Below are 15,546 nucleotides of genomic sequence, written 5' to 3'. Positions count from 1 at the left end.
ATGATGTTAGTATTGCGGCTATATTATGTTAAAGGGTTTATGTAATCACAAAATTCTTCATGTAGCTAGCGATGTGCTAATGTCAGCAGTACATAACTGTGTAACTTTTATCTGCCTCCATGCCGCTGTTCGTCCAGAAAACGAACTTTTAAAATATGCAAATGAGCCTCTAGGTGCTATTGGGGCGTTGCTGCAGCACCTAGAGGCTCCGTCTCCTCACCGTTCGGCACGCCCATTTTGCTGTGATGGACATCTCTGCTCTGCGCTTTTGAAAGTAAAATCCTGCGCCTGTGCCGTCCCGTTTAGTGTTCCGCGCAGGTGCAGTGAGTGAAGGACGCTCGCCTGCTGCCGGCTGTCTTCACTTCCGGCAGCAGGCGAGCGTCCTTCGCTCACTGCACCTGCGCCGAATACTAAACGGGACGGCGCGGGATGTATTGAGATTAGCGAGAATCTTAAAAGTCAAAGTGTAAATAAAGCTGCAGGTGGAATGAAGAATTGCAACAAAAACGCAGTATTAACGCAGTTCTTCAAAAGAACTTCCAAATGATTAGATATGGGTTAAATGTGTGTATACTGGTATATAGGGACAAGAGGAATATTTAATGAGAAAAGGGAAGGAGGAGTAAATAAAAGAAGTGCAATTAGAAATCCTGATCCATGTACAGGTTTTTGTTGTATTCTTGTGGCACTGGTCCCGATCCATTTGGTCCAGTTCATGGTGAATACTGAGCAGTATAAAAGGACTATACATTTTAAGTGACATATAGCCACTGAGGAAGGAGCAGAGGCTCCGAAACACATCTAGCGGCCCATATGTCACTATTCTAGTTGAAGTCGACATCCACCTAAAGACATCCATACCAAGCAAACAGTTGGTGAAATCCTTAACAACGTCTGCAAGCACTTATGGGTCAACAGAGTATTCGTGTGGTGAGCAGTGGAATCAACGGGCACGTGTGTGCAGGGAGGTACGCTGGAAGTTTCAACATCGCTATCAGCGCTAGCGAGGAGCTGCAAGAGTGGTCACGACACACTGACAAGGCGGGAGTGAGTGCACAGCCCCATAGCCTATTCCCCCTCCAACCTTATCCAAAGGTAAGCGCTCCACCTCCAAGCCACATAACCACCAGTGCTCTGGATATTAACGAATAGATAGGTAAGCGCTTTGCCACACAGACATTTATTACAAGCGCTATAAAGTAACTATTCACCAGCACAATTGTTACATGTTTAAACAGTTATTGCTACAAGCGCAACGTGAAGATTTATCAGTATAAGCGCTACTGGTTACTCATTGTTACAAGCGCCATTTGCAAAAATGAATTGGCAAACATTCACCAACGCAAGTGCCACTTGCAAAAGACTGATATAGTGGATACTGGTATAGTGGATACTGTTGATTATCTTTTAAATGAAATATACCTGTGCGAAGCCTGGTCCTTCAGCTAGTTGTTAATAAAGACCAATTGATTTTTAGCTCAAAATAAGTACAATGCAATAATAAAATTAAAAAAATGCCCCCAAAGGTGTACATTTAAGGGTATCTTCACATGCAGCAGATTGGTTGCAGACCTTTCCGTGACTTGGCAGGAAGTACATGGATTTCTGCAAAACCCATTTAGATGTATGGGGCAGTCACAGAAACTTTTGCGAACAAACCAGTGAAAATACGCTAAGCAATCACTGTTATTGCACAGCTTCAGACATCTTATAGAGATTTTGCTGTAGCCGTTTAGGCTACTTTCACACTAACGTTTTTGCTGTATCCGGCAGGGTTAAGCAAAAACGTTATGCATCCGTTATGAACAGAGCCAGTAGTATTATCTGTAACATTGCCAAGATGGATCCGTCATCGCTCTCTGGTATAAGAATGGAACGGAATGCATTTTGGAGCGTTCTGTTCAGTTCAGTTATGTTTTGTCCCCATTGACAATGAATGGGGACAAAACAAATGTTTTTGTTTTTTTTTTCCCAGTATTGAGACCTTATGAAGGATGTCAATACCGGAAAATATTGACGCTAGTGTGAAAGTAGCCTTAGGTGGGTTTAGCAGTCAGATCACCATTGATTGTTACAATGAAGTGGCTGCAGCTCTCCTGTGCAGTGTACCCAGGAGTTGTACCTCTGGCTGCTGCATTCAGACAGGGAATGAATGGAGATGGCTATACCCATGCGCATCCCTCCCTTTTTTTTTTATTCCTATGGGAGTTGCGGACACGGCCAAGCCTGATATTCTGTGGGTGTGCCAGAAGTGGCTCTGATAGCAATAACCCTTGAAATTGAGTTGAAAATCGACATCCCAGTCAGGCTGCCCATCATATATTATCTTTCCACAAGATGTCGAGTTTCAGGCCTGATGCTGTACCCTTCACCTAGAAAGAGTTTACCCCTTAAAATAATCTGTCTATATGAGCCCGTTTTATTAGTTATGTTTATAGGAAAGCTGAGTTGAGAAAACGTCAAGGAATTATTATTTTATGTATCAAGGGAATTCTGTATAGTAAATCTGTGTTGGTCACTCCTGGGATTTATTCATCTGCTTCTCTTCATTGTGTATGACCACGGCTTTCCACTGTCTTGCAGGGCCTGTGATGGATTCTGTCCAAGCACTGAGTTTTCTATTGCTCGTTCTGCTGCCCTTGAGGAATTGCTCAGAGACAAACAAGCAGAAAAAAGACACAGCCTTTGAAATCTGTATCCCTTTACTGTGTACAGAGGAGAGCCTTTGTATTCCTGGAGTCGTGCAGTACAGTAATAGTCCTGTTTCATCACCCCGGATATTCTGAGATACGCATTTTAATCCCTAGATAAGTCTTATTTTACAAGAAGCGTAAACATATTTTGGCATCACTGTATTATTGGCAGTCAGCCTCTGTCACTGGCCTGCTTCTGAAAGATCTTCTTCATACTAAAATTATTAGAATTAAAAGCAGTTATTCCAGAACTGAGTAATCACATTACACTAATCTTCCTTAAAATGCTTAGCAAAAGTGTGTCCATCTTCTGAAATCCATTTATATCTTCTGTCTTTTTTTTTTTTTTTTTCTCCTCCAAGGTGGAGTCTATTTTCACTTGTCACCTGGGAAAAATATACACCAGGTTCAACAAGTCCAAATACTATTAGAATTAGTTCAGCCATACCAGGCTCACATGGGTTGGCAAATGGCCACACAAATTTCTGGCAAAATTGTGCAGCCATTCGCCACATGTGCACCTGGTTTAGTTATGTGTTTTCAGCCGCACCTGACCTTAAGGGTGGGTTTACACATTGCAGTTTTTGTCACATAAATTAACCACAACAAGGAGGAATCGCAAAAAAATAAAAATGGGGGTCATTTATCAAAGGCCGGTAATGTACAGCGGAATCTGTATGTTTCACCTGGACCGTTGAAGCCTGTCTGCCTTCAAAAACCCATTCACAGCATGTTCTTATTTTTTTCTGTGGTTTGGATCAGCAGTGCCCCTCAATTCCCTTTTTCTCTGTATTATCTGGGTTCTTTGTGATTCTCCTGTGGGAAGGTGCGACAGCTGATGGCTGGTTACCCGGAATGGAGTTCCCTACAAGTGCTCACCAGCGTTGTGCCTGACACTCACATAACTCCTTTCGGTGGACCGCACTCAATCTGGTTTTTACTTGCAGATTTCACACATTGTTGCACCCTTGGTGTTTTGTATCTTCATCTGTAAATGCTGCTTAGGCAATTACCAGATCGCAAAAAATTGTCAGTCATGGTAAAACCATACGCGTTTTTTGTCACATTTTTTTACTGCAACATGTAAACCCACTCTTACGGAGCTTATCCACTTTATGGTATGTTCTTTTGATACTAAATAAGATTTTGTCAAAGGTAGTTTGTTACCGTTTTTTTTTTAATCATTTGTATGTCACTGTAGCTCTCCTGTTGTCATTTTCAAATATACCTTTTATGTCCTAATCCCACTTCTTTCACCCCCCCCCCCCCAAAAAAAAGGGTTTTATAAGTATGCAAAGGAGGACAAAAGAGCCCAAGGAGCTGTACTTATCACTAAAGGAGCCCCGCTCCTCATCGACATCATCATGATGCTGCTGCAGATCTCGTGCAGACGTACATCTCCTATATGTGTGCGCCTGTGCTGTCTGATAGCTTGTGTGGGTAGCAGCTTTATCAACTGAATGTACATGCGCCTGCTCTTTTAGCAATAAGTAAAGCCTCCTGGGTACTTTTATCCTCTTTAGTATAATTATAAAATGTTTTTCTGGGACAAAAGAGGAATCGGTACATAGATATATTTGAAATGACAATAGTATAGCTAAAGTGCCATGCAAACGGTCTGCGGTGGAGACAGACCCCCTTTTAATATGTACAAATCATGGGTAAGTTGATGCACACAGAAATTAGTAAATTAGAAATTTTAGTTTTTTACTTTTAATTTTTAAGCCTCATGCACACTGCCATTGTTTGGGTCCACGTTTTTATTTTTATTTTTTGCGGATTGCATGCTGACTAGGGATTGACCGATTATCGGTTTTATCGGCCGATATTCAGGATTTTGAACGTTATCGGCATCTATTTTGCCGATATACCGATAACGTATTGGGAACACAGTTCCCTCAGCAGCACAGGGGAGAAGGAAGCAGTGTCTCCCTCCCCCTGTGATTCTGCTGCCGCCAATTAGAGGTGAGAAGACAAGAGGAGGGGAGGGGCTGTGGCCACCGCTCCACCAATGAAGATAAGTCTTTCACTAATTCATATACAGGAGGCGGGAGCTGGCTGCAGAATCACATAGCCGGCTCCCGACCTCTATGAGCTCTAGCTGCGATCTGCAGTAGTTAACCCCTTTAGGTGCCGCGGATCGCAGCTACCGCTCATAGAGGTTGGGAGCCGGCTATGTGATTCTGCAGCCAGCTCCCGCCTCCTGTATATGAATGATTGAGAGACTTATCTTCATTGGTGGCGCAGTGCGCCCCCCAGTATTAATCATTGGTGGCGCATCCATCCCAGTATTAAAAACGGTGGCGCAGTGCGTCCCCCCCCTAGTATTAATGATTGGTGGCAGTGGCCACAGGATCCCCTCTCCCCTGCTCCTCCGATCGGAGCCCCGGCAGTGTAAGCCTGGGGCTCCGATCGGTTACCATGGCAGCCAGGACGCTATTGAAGCCCTGGCTGCCATGTTCAGCTCCATGCTGCTGTGTGCACAAAGCACAGAGCAGCAGGGACAGTGTGAGCTCCTATTCACCCTGATAGTCCCTAAACAAAAAAAAAAAAAAAAAAAAACATAAATATTAAGTATAAATAAAAAAGAAAGATTTACAAAAAAAAATTAAAAATACACGTTAACAATAAACATAAATTTTCAGCAGATTTGTGTAGGATTTTTTATTTTATTTTTTTAAATGAAAATTCCCAGAATATCGGTATAAATTATCGGCTATCGGCCTGAAAGTTCACAAATTATCGGTATCGGCCCTAAAAAATCTATATCGGTCGATCCCTAATGCTGACCCATTAACTTCTATTATGTAATCCGCATGCTGTCTGCATCCATGTGACCGCAACTTATGGAACATGTCTTATTATTGTCCATTTTGCAGACAAGCAAAGACTTTTCTACAAAGAAGATGCGGCATGCACGTGGCTGGTATTCATATTTAGCAGATCTGTGATTTGCGGACCCTAAAATACATACGGTCGTGTGCACGTAGCCTAAATCTTGTATGAAGAGGAATATAAGACGTTTTGGTTTTACAGACTAGACTGTAGCTCTACTAGTATTTTTTGGAGAGGTTTTATTCCTGCTATTTAGACCTTGACAGATTGCAGATAAGAAGCTTTTTGAGGTGAAGAGGAAGGATCAGATCAATGCCCTCAATAACCTCATTGAACTAAATGATGTCAACCAGCAGTACAAGATTATTGACATAATGCTAAAGGGTCTTTTCAAGGTGAGATTGTTCCCATACAATTGAAAACTCTCCATTCATGAGATAAATTGGCAAAATTAATAAATGCAGCACAGGCATTAGCTACAGCTTGTAGATATGAAACACTTGAAATCGCACGCTATATGTATCCCGTGCAGGTAAAAAGAAAACGCGCAGCTAAACTTGGAAAGAGTGTGTTCACATTCCCAAAATACGTGTCAGAACAATGTGACATGTATTTGTCACGGTTTTGCAGTCACCGTGGTGTGGATCTGGCAGTGGCTTTAGGGCGGTTTTATGGAGTTAATGCATGTGTGAACATCCACCACTGAAACCGCGCCAAGAGTAAACATGCCCTTTCTTTATGGACTGTGGTGTGGATTCCTATTTAAATTAATGGGCAGTTATATTAGACATTTTTTATTTTTTTTGCAACTGATGTTGAACTGGAAAATACGTTATGTTTACATTCCCTAAAACCAAGGGGTTGACCAGTTTATTCTAACTCATTCACACATCCATGTCTGTGATGACATCCATGACAAGACAGTCAGTGGCTCATCTATGAGGATGTCTGTGAAGAGTCCATGTTTGGTCTTTGTGTCTGTTTTTTCTGCCTGTGTGTAGTCCCTATTCCATGGAAACTGCTAGGCTGAAAATTAATTTCCAGAACATCATCTACCGATGTTCTATGTAAATCGCAGACCATACGCAAATGGCATCTCCTTTGTGTCCATAGACTTTAATGTGCGTTAAGGATCCGTAATCACGGACAAAATTGGCCATGCTTCTGTGTTTTCACCACAGACCCATAGTCTATGTAACGCCACTGATGTGTGAATAGACATATTAGGCTGGGTTCACACTTGAGCGTTTTACAGCGCGTTCAAACGCGCTGTAAAACGCTCAACACATGAAAACCAATGCTTCCCTATGGCCCTGGTTCTCACTTGAGCGTTTTACAGCGCTGAAAAACGCGCTGTAAAACGCCCTACGCTCAAACAAGTACTTGAGCTTCTTTGGGGCGTTTTGACGCGCGTTTGTGGCCATAGGACATTGCAGTCAATCACACAAACGCGTGTCAAACGCGCGTTTACTATTGCAAAAAACGCGCGTCAAAAACGCGCGTTAAACGCGCATATCAAAGACGCTCAGGTCTGAACCCAGCCTTAAAGTCACTGAATACATGAGCGGTCCATAAAGACCACGGACAGCTTACATCTGTGATTCACTGACTTGTGATAGAGGCCTCACAAATGTACTGGGAACAGCATTGTAACCAGTGTACAGATATACTGTTATAAAGGCATCTGTCCTGTTGTACAGTTAGCTCTTGTGTATGGCCTCTGATGGAGGAGTACATGACTATACCCGTCTATCGGCGCCTTCCATTAGGTAACTAGCACTTGCACAGTGATATTCTGAATAAGCAGTTGGAATAGGCACGTAAAAATAAAAAAAGGCAGAACAATAAACTGCAGAGTGATGGATACTTTATTGGGGTTTTAAATCATTAAATATTGGTGATGCATCCTCAGGTTAGGCCATCAACATCTGATCGGTGGAGTTTTGACTACCGGCATCCCCACCGTTCAGCTGTTAAGCGCTACAGCCTTTTGATTGTGTTCTAGGCACAGCGCCATCCACTTTATAGTGACTTTGTTTGGTAGTACAACTCGGTCTCATTCACTTGAGGCCTCATGCACACGACCGTTGTGTGCACCCGTGGCCGTTGTTCTGTATTCCGAAAATGCACCGTTTGTCATCCGCGGGCGTGATCTGTGTATCCTGTCAGTCAAAAAAATATGACCTGTCCTATTTTTTCTGACGGACAACGGTTCACGGACCCATTCAAGTCAATGGGTCCGTGAAAAAACACGGATGCACGCAAGATTGGCATCCGTGTCCGCAGGCTACTTTCATACAGACGGATCTGAAGATCCGTCTGCATAAAAGCTTTTTCAGAGCTGAGTTTTCACTTCGTGAAAACTCATATCCGACAGTATAGTCTAACACAGAGGCGTTCCCATAGTGATGGGGACGCTTCTAGTTAGAATATGCTACGAACTGTGTACATGACTGCTGCCTGGCAGCACCCGATCTTTTACAGGGGGCTGTGATCCGCACAATTAACCCCTCAGGTGCTGCACCTGAAGGGGTTAATTGTGCGTATCATAGCCCCCTATAAGAGATCAGGGGCTGCCAGGCAGCAGGGGGCAGACCCCCCTCCCTCCCCAGTTTTAATTTCATTGGTGGCCGACCCCCCCCCCCTCCCTCCCTTTATTGTATTATCATTGGTGGCCAGTGTGCGGCCCCCCCTCCCTCCCTCTATTGTATTATCACTGGTGACCAGTGAGCGCCCCCCCCCCCCCCCCCCCCCTCTATTGTTTTAATATCCGATGGTATATTCTAGAGGCGTTCCTATGGTGATGGGGACGCTTCAAGTTAAAATATACCATCGGATTGGAGAAAACTCTGATCCTATGGTATATTAACTCCTGACTTTACATTGAAAGTCAATGGGGGACGGATCCGTTTGCAATTGCACCATATTGTGTCAACGTCAAACGGATCCGTCCACATTGACTTGCATTGTAAGTCAGGACAGATCCGTTTGGCTCTGCACGGCCAGGCGGACACCAAAACGAAATTTTTTTCATGTCCTTGGATCCTCCAAAAATAAAGGAAGACCCACGGACGAAAGAACGGTCACGGATCACGGACCAACGGAACCCCGTTTTGCGGACCGTGAAAAAATACTGTCGTGTGCATGATGCCTGAATGAAACTGAGCTGCAGAAAATCTGTTACAGATGGACATGATATCAAAAGTGTAGGAAGAGGCCTCATCACCTGCCCAAGCTCCTTGGCCCCATCTAACTCCACCGATCAGGTATTGGTGACCTATCCTAAGGATGGGTGATCATTAGGGATTAATGAACTTTAAGTTTTGAAGTTCGGGTATATGCGGAATTGCGTTATAGATTCTGTTACTACGGACCATAACACAATTCCATAATGGAATGCCTTTAGAGCCATTCCGGTATGCATTCTGTCATAATAGAAGTCTATGGCCTGCATAACGGATCCGTCCAGTTTCTGTTATGCAGGAGTCCTCCCATTAGTTGTGCTCTCCATTCACATTGGGCCCCCATTCTTGAGGGAGGAGCAGGTCCCAGATGTGGGACCAGAACCTATTGGACATTTATGGTATTTCACCCCCATGCTTAAAGGCAACCCTTTTTAAATGTGACCATTCATTTGCTAGCATAAGAAGTTTCATACATAATGATACTTACAAAGACTTTATTTTAGTGATTGAACAATTTTCTGAGATTTATCTGATGTGTATTTTGCACTGTGAAAGGTCCACAATGGTATTATATTGTATTGTAACAGGTGCTGGAGGACTCCCGAGCTGTTCTCATTGCAGCAGGAGTACAGCCTGATGGTCCATTCCCTGTAGACGAGAAGATTAAAGATGGTAAGATATATTTAACTGGATAAATGCTTGAATCATTTGTAAATTATTTAACAATTTTTATTCTAGGAAGTACAGAACTTTTCTTTTTTCTCTTCTTATTACAAAAAAAGTGTAGACAATTGCAGCAAGAAAAACTCACAGATTTAAGTGGTTCAATGAAATGTAGTTTTTTTTGTTTATTTAAAATTAAATTTTTTATTGCATAAGAGTTGCTGATAGTAAAAAAAAAAAAAAAAAGATTTTTAATGGGGTGAGCCATCTCTGAACAGCTGCATAGATTGCCTTACTGCAGACACAAAGCGTAAAAGATTAAGGAAGGGAGACAACCACTTTTTTTGCATCCATCTGAAAAAAAATCCCTTTCCCGTTACAAAAAAAAAAGTAAGTGCAAAATACATGTTTTTATTACTGTGCCATGAACAGAGCACCCGCAGTACAACAGATCTGTCATTGGAACCTCTCCACCAGCTTGTACAGCAAAGTTATAACTGAGCTGTACTAAACTGGAGGGTCTGGTCTATTGCCAGTGAAACCGATCATTGTGATTTTTCTGTTTTATAGTAAGAGACATGAAAGCAAATTAATGAAATTGATTTATCGGTACATTAGGTGCAAAAATATGATGCATAGGATATGTTACATAATTTGATAGCATATAAAGGAAATAATGTTTTGGCTAGTTTTCCTGGAAAGATATGGGAATGTGACTGTTGACATCTTATCTTATGTTTCTTGCAGGTTTGTTTTATGATGCCTATATACCTTCAATAGCTGTTGGTTGTATGTGTATGGGGGAGCATTTTACTCTTCAATGGGGCAGAGAGGAGAAATGTGCTGCCAGACATCTGTGGCGGCGGCTTATGTCCTGGGACATTAAAATTCGACAGGCCCGATCCTCTTCTCCCTCAATATCGCCTATCCTAGGAGAGTTGGGAGCTCCTCATACACATTAGATTGTCAGGCAACCCAAGTGAAAACAGTGGGATTGACCAACAATACTTAGTGAATGGAGGCCTATAAGGGTGATTGAAAGCAGATGGATTATTGGCTGAATTATTAGATCTCATTAACACTTCTTTATGGAACTCTGGTTGCAGCCTATTCACACACGGTGGAGAATTCCGCATTCTTTGGTGATGTTGTACTACGTTTTCCCAAGATCGTTCATCATTATTTTGATCGAAATTCCAACTGGAACAACCTAATTCGATGGGGTATTGGCTTTTGTAACCTAAGTGGCATTTTTGACGATGGTCCACATTCCCAGCTTCTTGGCCTGGTATGCCTTAACCCACTATTATAGCAATCGTCTCTCCTTGTGTTCATGCGTGCAAACATATGTGTCTGACTTCAGTTTTCTTGACCAGCATTCATGGCGATGTTCTACTTTCTACACTCGTTAACACTTAGATATGACTTTATTACAGTAAATTCTTCTACAATTGGCATTTGTGGCTAAAAGTATGTGAAAACACATTCATTACCCATAGATAATAGTGGAGCAGATGTGAAGTGTGTGGTGTATAAAAATATGTCCTTGGTTGCATTGCTTCCATACTGCCTCTTGAAGTGATATCGGCACAAGATGTGTGTTCTGGAAGCTTCATAGAGTGAGTTTCCATGGTACAAGCCTAAGAGCACCATGCTCAATACCAGATGTCAACTGAGTGGTGTAAAGCATGGGGTTGTGGATATGTGTTCTCTGGAGTGATGATGTAAAAAAAAAACTGGCTTAATCGCCCATAGCAACCAATCAGATTTCATCTTTCATTTTCCAAAGGAGCTCTGAAAAGAGAAAGATGGAATCTGGTTGCTATGGACAACTAGGCCAGTCTTCCTTTACACCAGTTTAGATAAATCTACTCCATAGTGCCTACTCTAAAACATGGTAGAGAAAGAAATGATTGTCTTGGTTTGTTTTTCAGGGTTTCCAGTGAACGGTAAATTTGTGCCAGTAGTTTGGGGAAGGCCCTTTTTGGCACAGTCCTGCTGGAACATCAGTGTAGAAAACCAGGTCATAAATGCATTATTCTGGTATGGCACAAAACTGGTATGCAAAAGTTGCAAATTTTGGTGCAAGTGCTTTTTGGCACCAAAATTTGCATCTTTGCTATTTTCAGAGTGGGTGGAGTATGGGTGGGAGGAGGTGGCATGGGGGTGGAACCTCCGCAGCCCGACTCATTTAATGACATGTGCACCAGTAACCCCCGTCAGAACGCCTGACAATGGCACACAGAACTCAGTTGGCCAGAATTAGTACCTCTTGATATTTCTTGCGCATCATATGGCAGCGGGTTTGCTATAAAGACTGGTGAGAAAATAAACAAAAAACACTAATCTTAATACATCCCCTCTATAGTTTGCAAAATTTGGTGTGGAGGAACTGAAGTTGATGAATTAGAACATCAGACCTCACTTCACCAGTCTTGTGCAAGGTCTTCTTCACTTCCTTCAGGATGTTATTAGGGATGAGCGGATTTCATATTTTTGTAGTTCGAGTTTGTGTTGTGGTATAAGCTGAATTGCGTTATGGATTCCGTTACCACGGACCATAACACAATTAACGGAATGCCTTTAGAGGCATTCCATTATTCATTCCGTCATAATAGAAGTCTATGGCCAACATAACGGATCTGTTCGGTTTCTGTTATGCATTCCGTCCGTGGTAACGGAATCCATAAAGCAATTCCGCTTATACCACAACACGAACTCTAAGTTCAAAATATGAAATTCACTCATCCCTAGATGTTATACCCACAAAATTAGGATCAATTCCATATTAACGCCCATGGTTTTAGATATCTGTGAAAAGTTTGTGGGTGTCATAGTTGGATGTTCACATACTTTTAGCCCTAACGTGTTCATTTCTAAGGGTACTTTCACACTCGCTAGCGTTTTATTCTTTTTCGGTATTGAAATCCGGTAAAGGGTCTCAATACCGGAAGAAAACGCATCATTTTTGTCTCAATGTATTCTGAATGGAAAGCAATCCGTTCAGTATGCATCAGGATGTTTTCTGTTCCATCCCTTGTACGGTACTTGACCGGACAAAATCTTGGAATTCTACCGCACTTGCCAGATCTGGCATTAATTTCCATTGAAATGTATTAATGCCGGATCCGGTACCAAGTGTTCCGGAAATTGGGTTTTCCGGTCTGCACATGCGCAGTTCTTTCTAGCTTTGAAAAAATTAAATACCGGATCGGTTATTCCGGATGATACCAGAAAGACGGATCCGGTATTTCAATGCAAAAGTCTAACTGATCCGGGGAAAAAAAGATATCAGTTCGCATACGGATTTTCGGATCCGGCAGGCAGTTCTGGCGACGGAACTGCCTGCCGGATTCTTCTAATGCTAGTGTGAAAGTACCCTAAGCTGTGACCCTTTGGACTTTAATTTGAGTTCTAAAGTTTAAATGGATCTTCTGTCATAATTTTCATCCTTCATAATATGCCCATCGTGCTTCATTTCATACAGTGTGAATTTTATTTTTGTGAGCATTATATTTCATACTCCAATGTTATCTTTACAGGTGCAGTATATACATCAGCTTGATTGACTGATATACTATGGTTATATTTAACTTTTTATTTTAGATGTCTCAAGAGTTGGGCATCAGTGAAAAGTCCCCTGATTATCGAAATCCCTTTAGGACTGAAAATATGGAAGTAAGTTTATCTTCCCTGTTTGTATGTGGATTTTAACATGCAGTACATATGCTCTTTTAAAGAGGACCTGTCACCTCTCCTAACATAAAGGGGATTGTGTAGGACTCTAGAATTTTACTATTGATGGCCTATCCTCAAGAGAGGCCATCAGAGTCTGATCAGCAGGGGTCTGACACCCCGCTTCCTCACTAACCAGCTGGGAAGTTGGAGCCAAACGACACCTCCCTAACATACAGTGCACGAACCAGCGCCTGCTGTCACTCCAATCCTGGCTGTTCAATCCCTAGATGCCACAGTCAATAGTGAATGGTGCTGATGCTTTAGCATGCCACCCGGAGGCCTAACAAAGGCCCCCAGGTCTTCCATGACTATGGCTAACAGCCTGTCAGTCTCAGTAATAGGCTATAATGTATTGGTGTATATAATGTGTACCAATGCATTATAAAAGCGATCAAATGGTCGTATTTTGATGTCTCCTAGTGGGACAGAAAAACAATATTAAGTTTAATAGTTTATTGAAAATGATAAAGTAGAAAAGATAAATAAAAAAAACATTTTCCATAAAAGTTGTTTTATTTTGTAAAAATAACAAAATCACACACTCCTACATACATGGTATGGCCGTGTTGAAGACAACCAGTATAATAAAGATACTGATGAATAATGTAAAAAAAAAAGCGAAGCAAAATGCAATTTCTGTTTTCCCATTCTCCTCCCTCCAAAAAATAATACACATTAATAAGTCCCATATACCCCCAAATGGTACCAATGAAAACTACTGCATAAAGCAAGCTGACATACGGAAAAATGACAGTTGTTGGCTCTTGAAATGCAGCAGCAGCATTCTTTCTTTTTTTTTTTTTTTTTTTGTGCAAAAGTAGTAAAAAAAATAAAACTACATATTTGGTATTGCCATAATTATACTGACCCATAAATTAAAAGTAACATGCTAGTTATGCCGCATGGTGATCATTTTGGCTTAAATCAGCTTATTAGGCTAAGACGCGCTCACATTCCTACCCTCTTTTCAAAACTTGAGCAAGCGATGTAAAAAATGCTAAATGTCACAAAACTTCTGTGCAAATAAACCCATAAAGTCACAAAGCCCTGTTTTGCAACTTTTTAAAGCCAGAACTTCCCCACAAAGTATTAGTTTCTCTTTTGGCCTCCGTTGGGTGAATGGATACATTTAAGATATTGTCAGGAGAGTTCCAGTTGCATACATAAATGTGCATTTGAAATCCGTTGTGAACACAGCCGTACGGTAATATTTTTATATATTTACCCACATAAAGATACAATATAGTGTTCAAAGAATATTCTTGTGTCTAATCTACTCTCATATAATACTCAAGTAATCAGTGCTGGCATATGTGGAATAACAGGACTTAACTAACTTACACTAACAGCCATAATGCAGAAAAACAACCATACTGCACATGGTTAATATGACACAGCATATATGACACAATTTTGGACTGAAACCCACCAAAAACAAGTTGCTGATGTATCGATATGTGTGAACCATAGTTTCTTGGAAAAGATGGATATTCTCCAGAAAATGTATTGATAATTGTAAGATTTGGTATTTTGAGTATAATGCATGTAATTGTGGATGCATTTTCTTAGTTTTTACCCAATACAGATGCCTTTCAGAAAGCACTGAAAGAAGAGGAGAAACGAAGACGTAAGGAAGAGAAACGGAAAGAAATCAGGAAAGGTCCTCGAATAACGCGCTCTCGGTCAGAATTATAACGCTGAGCGAGGGAAATTGTGTGCGTACAGTGGAGAAAGCCTTATAGAACAATACATGTGCCAACATCAGTCCTGTCTGACCCTGGATATCGAAAACCAAGTAGATTTGACCACAAGTTCTTTGCCAGAGCTGATCAATCAATATTTCTATCCATTATCGGCAAGGCTTATTGTCTCACTCACAAGATAATTTGCCCTGTAAAATAATTGAGTTGTTTCTAAGAATGTTAGAAAAGAGCCATGTCAGTCACTTTAACATTAGTTTCTATGAAGGTCGGGTATTGTACTTGTGAGGCCACACACCATCCATTTTCGCTGGTTTTATTGTGAAACTTTTGGCCTAAATGCAACAAAACTGCTATATGTGGACTCGCCCATAGTGTGTAGTCGCATTTTGAATCGTGGTTTTGCCATAATTTGGAGCAAAATGCATCTGTTTTCGGAAACTGCACATTTTTTACCATGACCACAATAAAATTGCAACATGTGAATACCCCTTTTAATTTTTTGTTTATCTTTAAAGGGTCCCTTCTGTATCACTTTCAATATGTTAGAATTTTTGATCAACAGAGGTCTGGGTGCAGAGACCTCAGTGGTCTCTAAAATGAAAAGGCGGAATTTCTGACCTGCTCAGCTCTGCTGGGAGAGCAGAGAAAGTGGTATGCAGGCTCACATTAAGGCTATGGGGAAGAATGATCAAGACTGGCGTATATGCCAGTCTTGATCTCCCTGGGATG

At 41.5% G+C, this 15,546-nt stretch overlaps 1 protein-coding gene across 1 annotated transcript; it reads left to right on the top strand.

Moving 5' to 3' along the window:
- Positions 1–2,585: 2,585 nt before the first annotated feature.
- Positions 2,586–15,300, top strand: CCDC134 (coiled-coil domain containing 134). The gene is made up of 6 exons (XM_040407347.1): positions 2,586–2,694; positions 5,802–5,923; positions 9,301–9,385; positions 10,483–10,664; positions 12,983–13,054; positions 14,684–15,300. Exons 1-6 carry the CDS (start codon positions 2,592–2,594, stop codon positions 14,807–14,809), a joined length of 690 nt encoding a protein of 229 aa, XP_040263281.1. The 5' UTR covers positions 2,586–2,591; the 3' UTR covers positions 14,810–15,300.
- The last annotated feature ends 246 nt before the right edge of the window (positions 15,301–15,546 follow it).

The sequence above is a fragment of the Bufo bufo genome, chromosome 9, assembly GCF_905171765.1.
Source record: "Bufo bufo chromosome 9, aBufBuf1.1, whole genome shotgun sequence".
Taxonomy (NCBI): domain Eukaryota; kingdom Metazoa; phylum Chordata; class Amphibia; order Anura; family Bufonidae; genus Bufo; species Bufo bufo.
Note: the sequence above shows the minus strand (reverse complement) of the source record. Positions and strands in the feature narration are given on the sequence as shown.

Bases quoted from the DNA above. Each gene is read 5' to 3' on its own strand.
- CCDC134 (XM_040407347.1), top strand. From the start codon at position 2,592: ATGGATTCTGTCCAAGCACTGAGTTTTCTATTGCTCGTTCTGCTGCCC. The intron at 9,386-10,482 runs GTAAGATATATT...CTCTGGTTGCAG, and splicing joins AGACGAGAAGATTAAAGATG to CCTATTCACACACGGTGGAG. The intron at 10,665-12,982 runs GTATGCCTTAAC...TTTTTATTTTAG, and splicing joins ATTCCCAGCTTCTTGGCCTG to ATGTCTCAAGAGTTGGGCAT.